The sequence below is a fragment of the Electrona antarctica genome (genome assembly GCF_951216825.1).
Source record: "Electrona antarctica genome assembly, chromosome: 12".
Classification (NCBI taxonomy): domain Eukaryota; kingdom Metazoa; phylum Chordata; class Actinopteri; order Myctophiformes; family Myctophidae; genus Electrona; species Electrona antarctica.
In genome coordinates this window covers 20,664,856-20,680,413 of record NC_136793.1, presented here as the reverse complement: position 1 = coordinate 20,680,413, position 15,558 = coordinate 20,664,856, and the positions used below count along the sequence as shown (strand labels likewise).

Below are 15,558 nucleotides of genomic sequence, written 5' to 3'. Positions count from 1 at the left end.
TGGAGGAGGACGGGGGTTTGTGCCATGCTGCAGAGGAGATGGTGGGTGGAGGAGGACGGGGGTTCTCCATGCTGCAGAGGAGATGGTGGGTGGAGGAGGACGGGGGTTTGTGCCATGCTGCAGAGGAGATGGTGGGAGGAGGAGGACGGGGGTTCACACACTGTCTGCATGTGTAAAGTGACGCCTGATGGGATCGGACAGGCCAAAGTTATCTCTGACCCCGAAAAATGCGGCGGGGGCTTTGGACCTGTACCAACAATGAGCTCATTTCTTTCAGGAGCCAGTGGCATCGGACCTATTGGCCACTTGTTGTTTTTGCCCACGTCCCCCTGTGTCCAACACCCCTCCCATCCTCTGGCTAGCGCCTCACTGTTGATGCTGATTCATGGCTCCCTCGTTACATAACCGCATGGGGCGTCCTGGTTGCCATACGGATAGAGAGGGGCTCATTGTCTGTCTTCAGTGCAAGCTTGTTTTTGGTCAGATACTGGCCTCTCTTGGAAGACTAATGGTGCTGTTCTAGTAATTACACATAGTAGTAATAATAATCAAGGACTATAATACGAGAAAAAAATAATGTGTAGGTCAAAGGTAGTAAGAGTAAGCCTGATGCCAGTTCCAGAGACAGGAACGGGCGATAAAACATATCAAAGTAAAAGTATTAAAATTATGAATTAAAGGTGAAAATGTTTTAAATAGAATTGAATGTCAACAACTGCAAAAACCACTGTAAAGCAGATATACTAGTGCTAAAGGTTTTAAACTATGTCTAAAGTCAACCCGCGAGCCAGTGACATGATCCTGTTTCTTGGTTGCGGTTGGTGGACCGTTGCTGCTGCATTTCAAACAGGTCGGAGAATATTTCTGTATACGGTGAAAAACCAGGACAAAAGGGAATATCTGCATGGATAATGTTCTCCAGGTCTGACCTTGAAGCAAAACAGCTGAGTTTCTAAATCCAGATGACAGGAGCATTCTTTCAGCCCACTCATCTTTCAACATCAATCATTCCTGCATTTGCTAACCCTAGATTCTACCTTAACCATTTAGATCCTATATACTTTGTTGACCAGCGTCCCCCAAGGCTTTATACTAGGCCCTCTCCCTTTTTCCTTCTACACCAAATCTCTCTCACAAATTATAATGCATCGTATTGCGAGCTTGCTGAATCTTTGCCTATTATGACAAGCCCAGAATAGGGACCTTAGGGTCCATGTGGTTAATAAGAATGAATATTTTTTTTTCTCCCATTAAAATATTTCAGAATGTAATGTTGCAAAAACATGACACTTGTATTATTACAATTGTAGTAATAAACTGTGCCTGGAAGTTGGTTATTAACTGAAAATGTAAACTTGATGTGCACTTGAGTGTTTACTCAATGTGTGAGTGTTTGTGTGTAAGCATCTGTAAAGTCTTGTCCATACCTGCCAGGCACTTTTAGATCAAAGAGCACTCTGGATGGGTTTTACCATAATAAAACACCATGAGATCCAACATGGAATTTAACCCCCTTGCTTGTTACTTTCAGAGCTCTTCATGTGCACAGCATTTGAGTCAAACATTTGTGCACAAACCTTTCAGTTTTCATGCATGAATGCAGCACAGATTGCATGAAACTGTTTTAGGTTAATTGAAAAGACACACAAATTGGGAATAATACAATAATAATAATAAACAGAAAATAAATAAAAGGTAGTTCATAAAATGTGAGGACATGGTGAAGCTGTGTGCACTACTTTCCTGACTACCTGTGCAAGGCCAGGCTGTGCATCTGTCGCTTAACGTCAATCTCCCCCTCCTGTAGAAGGCAGCCAGCAAGTAGTCTCCCAGTCAGTGAGCGTGCGAACAGAGCTCTCCCACACACAGCTGACCACCACGTCGTCAACGTCCCCGCCTGCCGCAGACAATCCTGCTTCCACCCTTTCCCCGCAGCAGCAGGCGGAGCAGAAGATCCGTATGGATCAGCAGATGTCCACAGCACTGCACGGTAGGTACCTCTGCAACCCCACTGCTGCTAACCATGGCTCTTGTAACGCCTCATTAGCACTGTAGCGCCGTTGTCATTAGATTTTCCAGGTGAAGAATGTAGTTGAGCTCCATGCAACAGGGTAAATACAGCCAACAACAGCAGCAGCAGGACTTGTGAACCTGGTAGTACCCCCAGGCTGTTCACACTCCCCCACCTGTCAAAATAAAGGAAGCATGCTGAAAGTATCATATGCACGTTCATACATACACACAGAAAAAATGCATACATGTACATACATGAAACCTTGCTCATGCACGTGGTGTGCGCCCCCTACACACATGCGTGCGCACAGAGCTGCCCCCCCCCAAGAGAAGCAGTGGAGGCCCATTGGGGCGAGTCTTGGCAGATGTGCCGACTGTTCTGGCTCTAGGCTGGTATTTGGCTTTGCGAGGCCTGTACTTAAAATGATTTGGATACTTCTGGGTTTGGGGCTCGTTCCCATGCCACACCGACTTGATAGCGTTGGAAAGAACTGGACAAAGACACTCAGTACTTATCTACTTTTCTCCTCCACCACAGCAGTTGATCATGTCGTACAGAGCCATTCAGCCTCTACCAGCTATTTGGAAGGAATTAACCAGACTATTTAGTTAAGTTGTTGGCTTCAGTTCACTTTGAATTAGTCTCAATGAACTGCTTGGAGGGAACATTTTCTTAAGAGGAAACCAAATGTTAATAGATATTTTTAAATTATAATTATCTATCGGGCAGACACCTTTTATCTCCCTATTAACTTTTTGTTTTATTCAGTGCGCTACTTCATTGTACAATAGTGCCATATGCAAAATTAGCCAATCTATAAGCTCACACTCTTAAGGACTTTCAACCTAATGTCCCTATTTCGGGGCCTTGGGCAGGTGGTGGAAACTTAAAAAAAGGTCAGACCTGCAAGCTCATAGCACGCGTCCACCGTGTGCTTGTAGATGGGCTATTTTTTGCTATTTCTGAAATGGGGCTTAAGTAGTTAATTCAAACTTCCAATCCAAACAGGATGTCATATTCTCTTGTACAATTACCATTCAGTGGGTGTCCTCGGCTGATTTAAAACATATGGGTAGTTGCGTAGGCTGTTTGTCAGGCCTGGAGTGCAGCAGGCGTAGTGGTTTCTCAGGTGTAATCCACGGTCTCTTATGAACCCAAGCTATCACGACATTGTTTGATGCCAAACAAGTACAGCAATTCTACTCCAGACATCTGTTTTGTATATTTAAATTGTGAGATATTTCTCTCACTGTAACATGGTTTGAAATTATTGTGCGGTCAACCAGGAAGCCGGCATATTTTATCACCCTAACTTTCACGCCCATCGGAGGCCTGACAAACTTGACAAACAAAAAGACAAACTTGATGTCTCCCCTGGACCCAAACTAGTGAAAATAGCAGATCTACAAGCTCACAACGCGTTGCTTCATGCCGCGCTGTTATCTTACTACTACTTAAACTTTCTAAACTTTCTACTACTTTCTAATTCATGGAATTTCTCAGATTGTTCTTGTATTTCATTGAATGAAAAATGTTGCTTTTTCCCAGTGTTTGGGAATCAGTGCTCTAGGACACGCCTTGGGCATCTTGCTCAATCCATGCCACCTGTTAAACAGAAACGCTGGCCAGGTGCCAGAGATATGGGACAAATGAAAGAATAAATAACCGTGGGTGCATCCATGTGCACATCGCGTGCACGTCAGATTAAAAATAAAATAATATATATATATATACTTTTTGAAAAGCACTGTATAAATTGTATGTTGGTTGCACATCAAAAATGTGATCTACATGAGATCTACAAGCTCACAACTGTCATCCAGTTTTGGGAGCCTCCACTCCTCATTGGTTTTTGCCTTGTTCTCCCCAGGAAGTCCGCAGAGCAGTCAGAGCACCCTGAAATCCATCATGAAAAAGAAAGACGGCCGACCAGGGTCTAATGGCACCAAAAAGAACCTGCAATTTGTTGGGGTGAATGGAGGGTGAGTGTCAAATATATTCAAATACTATATTCCCATGCCACATAGGACCATTCAATTACAGTTGGGGGGGCGGCAGTGGATCAGGGGTAGAGTGGCCGGCAGAACGACTGGATGGGAAAACCGTGAGGTTCCCAGTTCCATCCCGGGCTCCCCCAGAGTCACTGTAGTGTCGAAGTGTACTTGAGCAAGACTCTGAACCCCTAATTGATCCAGATGTGCAGGTTGGTGCCTTGCATGGTTTCCTCTGCCATCGGTGTATGAATAGGTAAATGTAATGCACATATAAAAAGCGATTTGGATAAAAGTGCTATATAAATGCTTCATACAGCAGTATGCTACTTTAAAACAATGCAACATAGATGTGTGCACAGTTGAGCTAGTATGGCTGTAGACTGGAACTCACCTATGCTTTTTTTATGGCATAGGCAGCTCCCGGCAGAAACTAGGCACAGCTGCAGGACATAATTAAGACTAATTAATCAGAGCGACAGAGAGAGAGAGATGAGTGTGTGTGTGTGTGTGTGTGCAACAAAGGTGCAGACGATCAGTAATCAGCAGAGAGTGAGCGACGTTTGTGCTACTGTATGCTATGTTTGTTCTTTTCCACACTGTCTGGACAAATTTGCAGATAGATTGATTAAGTGACATCTTTACAAAACGCATATACATTATGACCATATATTTGTACATATCTGTCAAAAGTATTGACCTGTTTCCTATAACCCATAAGTCTTTGCGTTTTGTGTGTGCATAACTTCCTCTTCCTCTTGCTGTGTTGCCAGTTTTGCAAGAGAAACAAGTGGCCAGGTCTATGAAAACAAGTACAAATGAAAATAGCAGATCTACATGCCCACAGTGACACATTGTGAGGTTGTACATCTGTTATTTAAAAACATATTGAGAATAAATTGAAATATTTTGAATATTTTAAAAACATTTTAACAAAAATAGCACAAAATATTTTTAGATGGATGTCCGTGGAGAAATTACATATTAATCTGGGGTTCCTTGACGTGAAGAAATGTGGGAACCACTGGTATTAAACAACATTAGGAAGCAAGCCCAAATAAGCAACTACTGTGTACACTTTAGAAACGAGCCCAAAAAAAACAACCTACCAATAATTTATTTACAAGCGACTTTACAGAAAACAAGCCAAAGGTCGCTTATAATAAGCAGACATGGCACACACAAGGAGCCCCAGTACCTTCCCGCCGAAACAGGGGAATAAGACCCAATATTGCTGCAGAGCTTGCTTATTTCCATTGTGGCCCTTTGAGTATATCTGTGTCTGTGAACTAAGTGCCTCTTGTTTCAGAGGAGGTAGACACGGTAGCAGAGACATATTCCATAAAAGTACAATAAAATATACATTCATACAATTTCCAGTGTAAAAGACAACTAAACCAGCTACTACTCAACTAAATTATGAACGGAGTGACATAGATACATACACACTAATAAATGTATCTATGTCCAGTATACAATGCATAATATATCTCTATGTTATACACAGGCAGATAAGCAGCCTCATTACTATAGTTTTTATTTGTATTTACACTGGCAGCTGGCACCTTGTAGATCAGCTATTTTTACTTGTGTTGTCCGATCTGCTTTTGTGCCAACCCTGGGCTGTTTTAAAGCTGTTTTTTAGTGCAGTGGTTCCCAAACGTGTTTTGCTCGAGGGCCAAAAGAGACATTTTGATGTCTCCCTCCCTGGGACTCAAACTAGTGAAAATAGCAGATCTCCAAGCCTACAACAATGTCCTATTTTCACTACTCCTTCAATTCATTTCTTTTGAAAAAGGTTTGACTTTTTTATTTTTATCTTTTGAAATACCGGTATGTATGTATGTATGTATGTATGTGTTTCACAACCCACGAAAATGTGTCCACAACCCACAAATGGGTCCCGGCCCAGTGTTTGGGAACCACTGGTTTATTGAACAAAATGAAGTAATGAATGAATGAGGTGCTGGTAAACCTACTGGAGGTCATGCCCTGAGAGCTATTGTGCCGTGTTTGTCTCCCCCTGCTGGTGTAGGTACGAGACTACGTCGAGCGACGACTCCAGCTCAGAGGAGAGCAGCTCCTCTGGGTCAGAGGAGGAGGAGGAAGAGGAGGAGGGGGAAGAGGAGGAGGAGGAAGAGGAGAAGGAGGAGGAGCAGGGAGGACAGGAGGAACATGGGAAGGTGGAAGAAACGTCAACCCAGGAAGGGTTCCAGAGCGAGGGAGCGGTGGATGTGGAGAGCAGAGAGGAAGAGGATAGTCCAGAGAAGCAGGAGATGAGAGAGAGGTTGGTAGACGGCAAGGTTTTAATAGTTATCTAAAACTAATGAAATCATGAATAACAAAATAAACATAACGCATTTAGTGATTTTCTTTTTTTTGTAAACTGATATAAAAACTAACTGAAGCTGTATTGTGCGTTCACAAAACTAAAATCATAGTGAAAATGTCCTTAGTTTTAATCTTTGAGTTTATTTCATACATAGCGCAAGTCTAGTATTGTGGGTGGATATGAAATCGTACCTTCCAATTTTGTTATACATTTTTAAATGGTAGGATGTTTTGTTGACAAATACAAATACCCAATATTGCAACTAATCAAACTAATCAAATAAAATAAGACTAAACTTTTTTTTTTTTAAAAACACATTAAAAACAAATTAAAACAACTTCAGCAATGTTGGCCTGTTGAAAATAAAGGGGGCACCTGATGGAGGGGAAAGGAACTGGTCAGAATAACATGTTCCTTCCACGCGTTGCGTCCGGCCGGGGCAACTCCCCCCTGTTAGGTGAAAAGAAGCAGCTTGCACTCCTCATGCATAGAAGGAAGCATGAGGTCAGTCCGCTGCCCCCCCCAGGTTTGCAGAGGAAGTGTAGTGCCCAGGATTACATTAGATAATTGACACTGGGTGAAAGAAATGGGTTGCAATATCGTGGGATAAAAATTATTATCTTGAGATGAAGAGTTGGATTAATTGGGCGTCCTAAAGAACTTTTAAAACATCTCAGAGGACAAGATCATACAGTAGGTTGTTGTTGAGTAGTAGATTAGATATAGCATTTGGCCTAATGAAAGCCTTTCTATGTTCTGTCCACGTTCCTTCCCCTGCGTCCCTGCAGGTATGAGCTAAGTGAGAAGATGCTGGCTGCATGCAATGTTCTTAAAACACACCTGAGTGACGCCAAGGCTGTGACCAGTAAAGACCTGGTGAGTATTTTCCTTCTCTGTGGTCCTCTCTCTCTGTGATCTATTCTATTATTTGATTGTTCGATGAAATACTTAATTAGTCAGACAGACATGTAAACTGCACAAGGTACAGTCAGACAGTAAGAGTAAAGCGATGACAAAGTCCCGGGGACTTGTTTCCATTGTGGACCTATGTATTTCTATGTCCTATGTAATTCATCAGCATAGCATAACAAATTTACACAATACCTGTCATCAACAAATACAAAATACAACATGTGTACAAAGGAGAAAATGGCAGCAGTGAATGACACCTGTGAATTTGTATTTACCACCCCCTTGTGGTCTCCTGCTAGATGTTTTTTCAGGCCAATTTCGAAAGAAACAAGTGATTTTTATTTTTTTATTTTTTTTAGTTTTTATCCCACAATTTTGCAACCCATTTTTTCACCCAGTGTCAATTGTCTAATGTAATCCTGGGCGCTACACTTGAGGAGTCCAAGCTGCTTCTTTTCACTTGACAGGGGACAGTTTCCCCGGCTGGACGTAGCGCGCGGAAGGTTATTCCATCCAGTTCCTATCCCCTCCATCAGGCGCCCTGGCTGGCCAGGGGAAGGTAGTTTAGAGACCAGGATTACTGCATGTTTTTTGTGAGGGTACCTACCCTAGAGGACACGGGGAGAACATGGTGATTCACATCCTTTAATGGATGGTGTTACTGTCAGGGCATTCCACATTTTGGTTGCAGAGTAGTAGAATGAGAATATTCCCATGTTTGTTCTAAATTTGGTTATTACCAGATCGTGGCCACTCCCTCTAGTGTTGTGGCCTGTGGGTGGAAACTTTGGAGAAGTAGTCGGTCATGAGGGAATGAGGGCACTGTCCACATCTTAAATACCAATCCCATTTTTATTTGCTTACCCTGTCTTCTACCCTGAGACATCCTAAACTAGCAAAGTGTGATGGAATTAGGTGGGTCATGGGCTAAAAGTATTCAAATCAATTTATTTTGGGAGGTTTCTGAGGTCTTATTAACCACTTTAACTGTGGTGTCCCTATATTAGGCATGTCATTAGGCAAAGAATTTCAAAAACCTTTTTGAAAATAGCCAATCTGGTTCTTTACCCACGAGGAATTTCTACATTTCCCTGCCCGGTGTGTCCTCCATCCTTACCATTTGTCTAAGCAGAAATGCCATTAAAGAAAGAGGTTTATATCCCTCTTTTCTTTATTTTTTTAGGGGCGCTAGCCCCTCCTATAACCAGCTATTAGGGTAAACTTCGTCCTACACAAACATAAAATTCCCATTGACAATCACTTCACAGAGTTTTGTCCATACTGATCCTATGTATTCCTTCTGTGTACCATTCCCAGAGGGCGTGCCTGAACACGGTGCAGCACGAGTGGTTCCGCGTGTCCAGCCAGAAGGCGGCCGTGTCGGGCATGGTGGAGGACTATCTGGACGGCTTTGAGGCCGTCTCGCCGGCCGTGCTGCGTCACATCGCCAACATGGCCGATGGAAACGGCAACACGGCGCTGCACTACAGTGTCTCCCACTCCAACTTCCAGGTGGTTAAGAAGCTGCTGGATGCAGGTGAGTAAAGCAGGTGTTTAGTTAGCTGAAAACCTGAGCTAAGAGACCATTTTCAGTTACAATAAAGGAGATAGATTTCTGACTAAGGCTACGACCTTTGAAAAACATTACTTGTAACTTCAACTATATTGTCAGCTTTACAGGTGTAGAGAAGTGGGTGAGATTATGTTTCGTTTTTCTAGATTAGAAGATAGTGGCTCCTGAACTAGCAGTATATCATACCCACGTTCCAATGCGTGAATAGCCAGAGGCGAGGGTTTGGTGTGCTTTATCTCATGAACCATATCAGCCTTGTTTGACTCCTGGTGGAGCTGACCACATGTGTTCTGCTCAGAAGTGAGAAGTCCCCCCTTTTCTACTCACTCCACCCTCTGCCCTGTTGCTTCTTCCACCCTTCTTGCCATTTCTCATCCTTCTCGCCTCCTTTCCACTGAACATCCTCCTCCCCCTCCTTACTGATCCGTGGCTCTCTCTGAACGCTCAATAGACTGTGATGAGGTCCCGGCCACTCGCTGCACTGAAAGCCCTTTGTCCCCCCAGGCCTTTGTGTTCCTGTGCTGTCTTTCAGTCTGCGACTCCCACATCCACCCCCTGGCCCATTGTAACCATTGTCCTCCCGCAGCCCCAGTTCCTTACCCAAAACCCTCCCGTCCCTGGCAGGTTGACCCCCCATGCTCACTTTGGCCCTGTCGCTAACTATGTTCTGACATCTCTGAAGTTCACTGTATCTCTAGAGGTTCCTCCATTCTTGTGTAGTTTGTATCGCTCCAGGTCTGAATAAGCAGGTTCTAGACCAGAGTGTAGACTTGTTTTTTGATTATGCAGACCCAGCCCATGCCCTCTATACATGTTTGTTTGACGAGGGAGGGGATGTGATTGACTGAGGAGGCCGCTCTTGTACATTATTGTGTTTGTGACTGACATGAGACACAAGGGGGCAGGGTAACAAGTCAATCTTGTGGAACACATCAGAGTCAGGGCTGCAACTATCGATTATTATTCTGAACGTGTCGCATTGTGAGCTTGAAACTCTTCACCTATGATGACATGCCCAAAATAAGGATTGATTATTAATAGTTTATTTTTGATAATCTATTAAATTAAATCGATTAGCTATGGCACCCCTAATCAGCGTGTTATTGAAGTGTTGGAATGCTCACTGTGTGTGTGTGTGTGTGTGTGTGTGTGTGTGTGTGTGTGTGTGTGTGTGTGTGTGTGTGTGTGTGTGTGTGTGTGTGTGTGTGTGTGTGTGTGTGTGTGTGTGTGTGTGTGTGTGTGTGTGTGTGTGTGTGTGTGTGTGTGTGTGTGTGTGTGTGTGTGTGTGTGTGTGTGTGCGCGTCTCCACGCAGATGTGTGTAATGTGAACCAGCAGAACATGGCAGGCTACACACCCATCATGCTAGCTGCCCTGGCGGCCGTAGAGGCTCCCAAGGACATGCGCATCGTGGAGGAGCTCTTCAGCAAGGGCGACGTCAACGCCAGAGCCAGCCAGGTAAGCGGGCGCGGCAAACTTCCACATGCGGTCACCGCCAATAACACCCTCTCTCAAAGATGTGAAGGTGATTGCAGTGTCGAGTCGACTAGGAATCCATCTAATGCTAGTTGATTTTGTGATTTGCAATGTGATGTGCAATTTCTCATTATCATAATTTATTTAACTCACGACCATGTTCACATGGTATTGAGCACAGATCCATAAATAGTATACAATACACAATATACATACAGACATAGCAAAAGGCATTGTATTCATTAGTTGAACAGCGGAAGAATATTTTTCAGAGAAGCACCCAATTTATAGATTACTTTTGGTTTGTCTGATTTTAGTATTGAAATTCATTTAAACGTAGATCGGTGGGTTATAAAATAAATTGGCAGGTATTTTTGTCTAAAGTTCATAATGCTAGTATTCTTACATGATTCCAACATAACGTGATACTCATCTCCGACACGGTTTTCGTTACATAGATTGCATAGCCTCCGACTTCTTTCCAGCCCTTTATATCTACCAATGACCTTTGGGATTCTCGTGTTGTTCAACCTGAAGTTACAAATGGCCTGTCTGTACTGTACATAAAAGGTATTTTTCTAACTTTTGTTTGTACTCAACGTAAATGTCACATGATGTCATATTATTAAGTTCACTTTGCCACTTTTGCAAAAACTGATCTTTCCGGGCTTCTCTTGTCGTCAGCAGAATGGAAGATGGTTGAGTTTTTCAGAGTAGACCAGTGTATTTCCTGTTTCTACGAAGACAAATTTCAATGTCAATCTAGAATACTTATTCAACATTAACTGTTGATGAAGAGCGTATGTCTAGATAGAAAAAGACCTGGCTGTGATCTCTGTGGAGGTGGGGGGAGAAGCATATGTCAGTCCTTTCCAGGGTTTTCTGAATGCCATTCATTTCCTTGCCAGGGGGAGAGGTTATGGACCCTCGCGGATAGGTGTCAGACGAGGGGTGTTAGATCCTGTTCAGCAAGCTGCAGTACAACATGACCATTTATTTCTACCCCCTCTATCATTCACAAACCAGCATTGGTGCAAAGTTACTTGAGTTAATTTACTTGAGTACTGTACTTAAGTACAATTTTGAGGTATTTGTACTTTACTTGAGTATTTCCAATACCTTTACTTCTACGTCTCAGAGGCAAATATTGTACTTTTTCTCCACCACAATAATTTGAAAACATTAGTTACTACTAGATTTTGTTTTTTATTACACTTTCTAAAAAAATATATTAAATTGTATCACTTCAGCCCTATATACATTTCGGCCATTTGAAAATAGCCAATCTACAAACTCATTGTGAGCTTGTAGATTTTTATACATTTGAAAACTTTTGGTACTTTAAGTACATTTTGATACCAATAACTTTGTACTTTTAGTACTGTGAGTACTTTTTCCACCACTGCAAACCACACACACACAAAGCCAGACCCTAACTGTGTAGTTTGTCCCCGCTGTGACTGTGGCAGGCTGGTCAGACGGGGCTGATGCTGGCGGTCAGCCATGGCAGGATGGACATGGTGCGCGCCCTGCTGGCTCAGGGCGCCGACGTCAACATCCAAGACGACGAGGGCTCCACGGCGCTCATGTGCGCCAGCGAGCACGGCCACGTGGAGATCGTTAAGCTGCTGCTGGGGCAGTCAGGCTGCGACGCCACCCTGAACGACAGTGTGAGTACAAGACATATCCAGGGTGGTGGGTTTAACACATTTCGCCCTGAGACCACATTCTACAAATGTCTTCTAAATCATGTTTTCTGAAAGTTTAAAATAATGTTTAAAAGATACAAGGTGACACAGAGGCGTCGCGTCCTCATGTCTCAATGGGTTCATGCGAGGCATGGCTCGTGCAACTATCAACGTTTCTTCTAAAAGATTATGGTTTATACAGTATTATTATAAATTATGCATCTTTCTTGTCCATCAAAGTTGATCTTGAAACCACATTAAATATGCTGTAAGTCTTTGTCAGAGACCTCTACCTTTCTTTCGTCCTTTTATTGATTTTTCTTGTCTTTCTTCTTCAGGATGAGAGCAATGCCTTGTCCATAGCTCTGGAAGCAGGACACAAAGACATTGCAGTGTTGCTTTATGCACATGTCAACTTCTCCAAAGCCCAGTCACCGGTGGGTTCCTCAACTTTCATGCTTAACTGTCTATTACCGGTATTATATTTAATTTTCTTTATAATTCTCAAATTTTACTTAATGTGTGTGTTTCGTGCATGTATTTTAGGGGACCCCTCGGCTCAGCAGAAAGATGTCCCCCAGTCCAACTAGAAGGGGCATGTTTGATTAAAGGTTCCGTTTCTTCCCACAAAACCCTGCGCTGCTATTGGTTCACATTCAAGGATGCCTTACCCACAGCTGGATGAGGGGTCCAATCCCAGGCACCAACCAACCAACCAACCAACCAACCAAGGAGGTTTCTGGAATTCTTTTTCATATGCACATTCACCTCAATGACAAGCCCAAAGTGCCCTTCGCAAATGAATGTAACCAGCTGGTGCCTGAAATCTCATCGTCATCTACCTGAAATAGCGAGAGTGTATGGACATCCACCAGCATCAAGACTGCCACGGAGGCAGACTCAAGCACCCACGCCATTTATTCCAAAGTGGCGATTTGACTACAAAGCGATTTGTTTCTTTAAATTCCCAGTGAGCTCAGTGTTGATAAAAGCACCAGCACCTATCATCTTCACCGACATCATTATCAGCATTATGTTTATCACAGGAGAAGAGCAGTTCATATCATTTACATACACCCACAAGCTAGAATATATGTTCCCTGTATATATTGGGCCTGTAGGCTATATTAAGTGCACCAACCCATGGCAGATGAATGCATCAATGAATAGATGTGACCTAGACTGGAGAAATTCTACTTTTATACAAATCCTTTGTATCTATTTAAAAACAATCACAGTATTTTGAAATATTTCCTATTACTTCTTAACGATACATGAAGTTATATATTTATCGAGGTATAGTTTTTAATGCAAATAAATGTATTTCATTGTATATACTGTGGTTAATTAGAGATTCTACTTTTTTTTGTCCTGTGTCCAGTTTCTTTCTGTCTCATGTTCATTGTATGTTATACCGTAAGCTGTCCTGTCCTCCACTAGTATTCAACAAGGTACTTACTTTCATTTAAATTGAGAATTGAAGTGCCCAAGACTTTGCCATATAACAATTTACATCAATAAACAATTAAATGAACGAATGTGTGGTCTTCATGATAAAGAATTATTTATTTGACATGTTCAATTTCCTCATTACATTTCGAGACTATTTTATAATGGGGAGCCTAACGGTCCAGGCGTATGCCACATGGCCTGACAGCGCGTCGTGTGTTCGAGTCCCGTTCATGATGACCTTTCGCTGCATGTCTGTGTCTCTGCCTCCCTCTTACCTGTCCATCTTCACTTGGAGTAGCAACCAAATCCAGGAGAAATATATAACTTGTTAAGAAAGCTCTTGCTTTAAAAATGTATTGTCTTCCATAATTTGAAATGATCTGCCAGGCTTGATTAAATAGTATTTATTCCCTCTTTGGTTTGAAGGCCTTCACTAGAAGTCTGAGGTATTATATCCAGAGTCTGCTTCAAAGGCCTTCATTGGTGCTTTGTAGTTTGTAGTCGTCAAGTCGAGCTCTCTTTTCCAGACAATAATCATTACATTACATTACATTACAGTCATTTAGCAGACGCTTTTATCCAAAGCGACTTACAATAAGTGTATTCAACATAGGTAGGGAACAAAAACTACTAATCACCAGAAGTCTTTAGTGCATTTTCTGCAAAAACAAGCAACCAAGAGTATACCTAGCGCTAAGGTAAAATAGTTCATAATGAATGTTTGTAAATGCAGACAAAACTCAACAATGCAATGGGGTACTTTTTTTAACTTGAAATTCATTCATACATATTCTCTTATCCCTTGTCTCAGAATCTGTGTACTAATTTCATCTACCATTTACTTCAAATCAGCTCCCTCTGTTGGTGTGAACTAGTATTTTTCAAATGCTGACCGATTTTTACAAGCAGCAGGTGCTTGTCATACACACCTTGAAAATTGCCTTTACTTTTAACATGAAACCATCTGATATTTTATTTTTGTTCTGCATTTTCACATTTTAATTCTATTCATATACAGCATAGGAATCTACTTGTATATTGTGGCCTCATGCTCTCCTTTGTTGTTGCACAGCTCCATACCACTGGCACTGGGATAGGAAAGGACTAAGTCTAATAGAATAGTTAAATCATTGTGTGACTTCATTATCTTATCATAATCCGTCATTATCACAACATGCTGAAGTAATAGAGGCAGTGTTGCTATTTCGTTGAGTTACACACACACCAGCCTGCAGATGTTATCAGGAGCAATGGTGCATAGCAGTTATTTGTCTCCATTGGTTGATTCAGGGGCCTGTAAATGCAACCCTTTTTAATTGGTAACTTCTTTCCATCTCCCTCTCTCATTGTGGTTTTAACTGGGTGCCTGTATGTCGCACACCACTTCATCCTGTGCAAGTAAATCCGCTCAGCTGAATTGACTGACCTGTGTTGAAATTAATTTGGTTTCAGACCATTCAATAAATTAAAAACGGCATTCATTCACCATACTCATTTATTGTTGATGTGCTATTACAGCAGATTATACACACACACACACACACACACGTAACTATCAATAGAATGAGTCTACTAATAATACTTTATAGTTCTCTATACACATTATCAGTGTTTGGGAAGCTACTTCGAATGAGTAGCTTGGGAAGCTACAACCATGGCAGTAGTTTTAACAAACTGCATGTACTCCTGGGGGAAATAAAGTTGTTAAAACTATAGCTAAATTGAGAATGTAGATTGTGTCATATATGACATTGCATGTAAACAACATGTCATGTCATATAATCTGGACTGTTTGCCATGCAAACTGCATGGCCTATGCAGCAACACTGGCTGTTATTTTACCATCCAAATCAGGGAGAATGTTGCCTATACTTGTATGACTACAAAGTCAGATAGGCCTATAATTACACTGCAATAAAATAGTATACATTATAAATATACCTCTTTTGACCATGACTGATTAGCCTCTGTCTAGAGGATTTACACTGTCACACATCTTGAATGGATGTTATGCATACAAAGGAATGTACATAGCACGCCATGATAGAATAGTAGAACTCATAGCAAAGGATATATCAAAATACCATGCATCTTCAGTGAGAATGTACAAACATTCCAGGGT

At 42.1% G+C, this 15,558-nt stretch overlaps 1 protein-coding gene across 5 annotated transcripts in view; it reads left to right on the top strand.

Moving 5' to 3' along the window:
• Positions 1–13,518, top strand: part of kank1a (KN motif and ankyrin repeat domains 1a) — a 62,823-nt gene extending 49,305 nt beyond the window's left edge. For all 5 annotated transcript variants that reach the window (XM_079516752.1, XM_079516749.1, XM_079516750.1 and 2 more), the window contains 9 exons: positions 1,808–1,990; positions 3,885–3,996; positions 6,041–6,292; positions 7,126–7,213; positions 8,567–8,786; positions 10,136–10,278; positions 11,766–11,966; positions 12,323–12,421; positions 12,531–13,518. In XM_079516752.1, the coding sequence (XP_079372878.1) occupies positions 1,808–1,990; positions 3,885–3,996; positions 6,041–6,292; positions 7,126–7,213; positions 8,567–8,786; positions 10,136–10,278; positions 11,766–11,966; positions 12,323–12,421; positions 12,531–12,593 (1,361 nt within the window). In that variant the 3' untranslated portion in view covers positions 12,594–13,518. The remainder of the gene's footprint in view (positions 1–1,807; positions 1,991–3,884; positions 3,997–6,040; positions 6,293–7,125; positions 7,214–8,566; positions 8,787–10,135; positions 10,279–11,765; positions 11,967–12,322; positions 12,422–12,530) is intronic.
• The last annotated feature ends 2,040 nt before the right edge of the window (positions 13,519–15,558 follow it).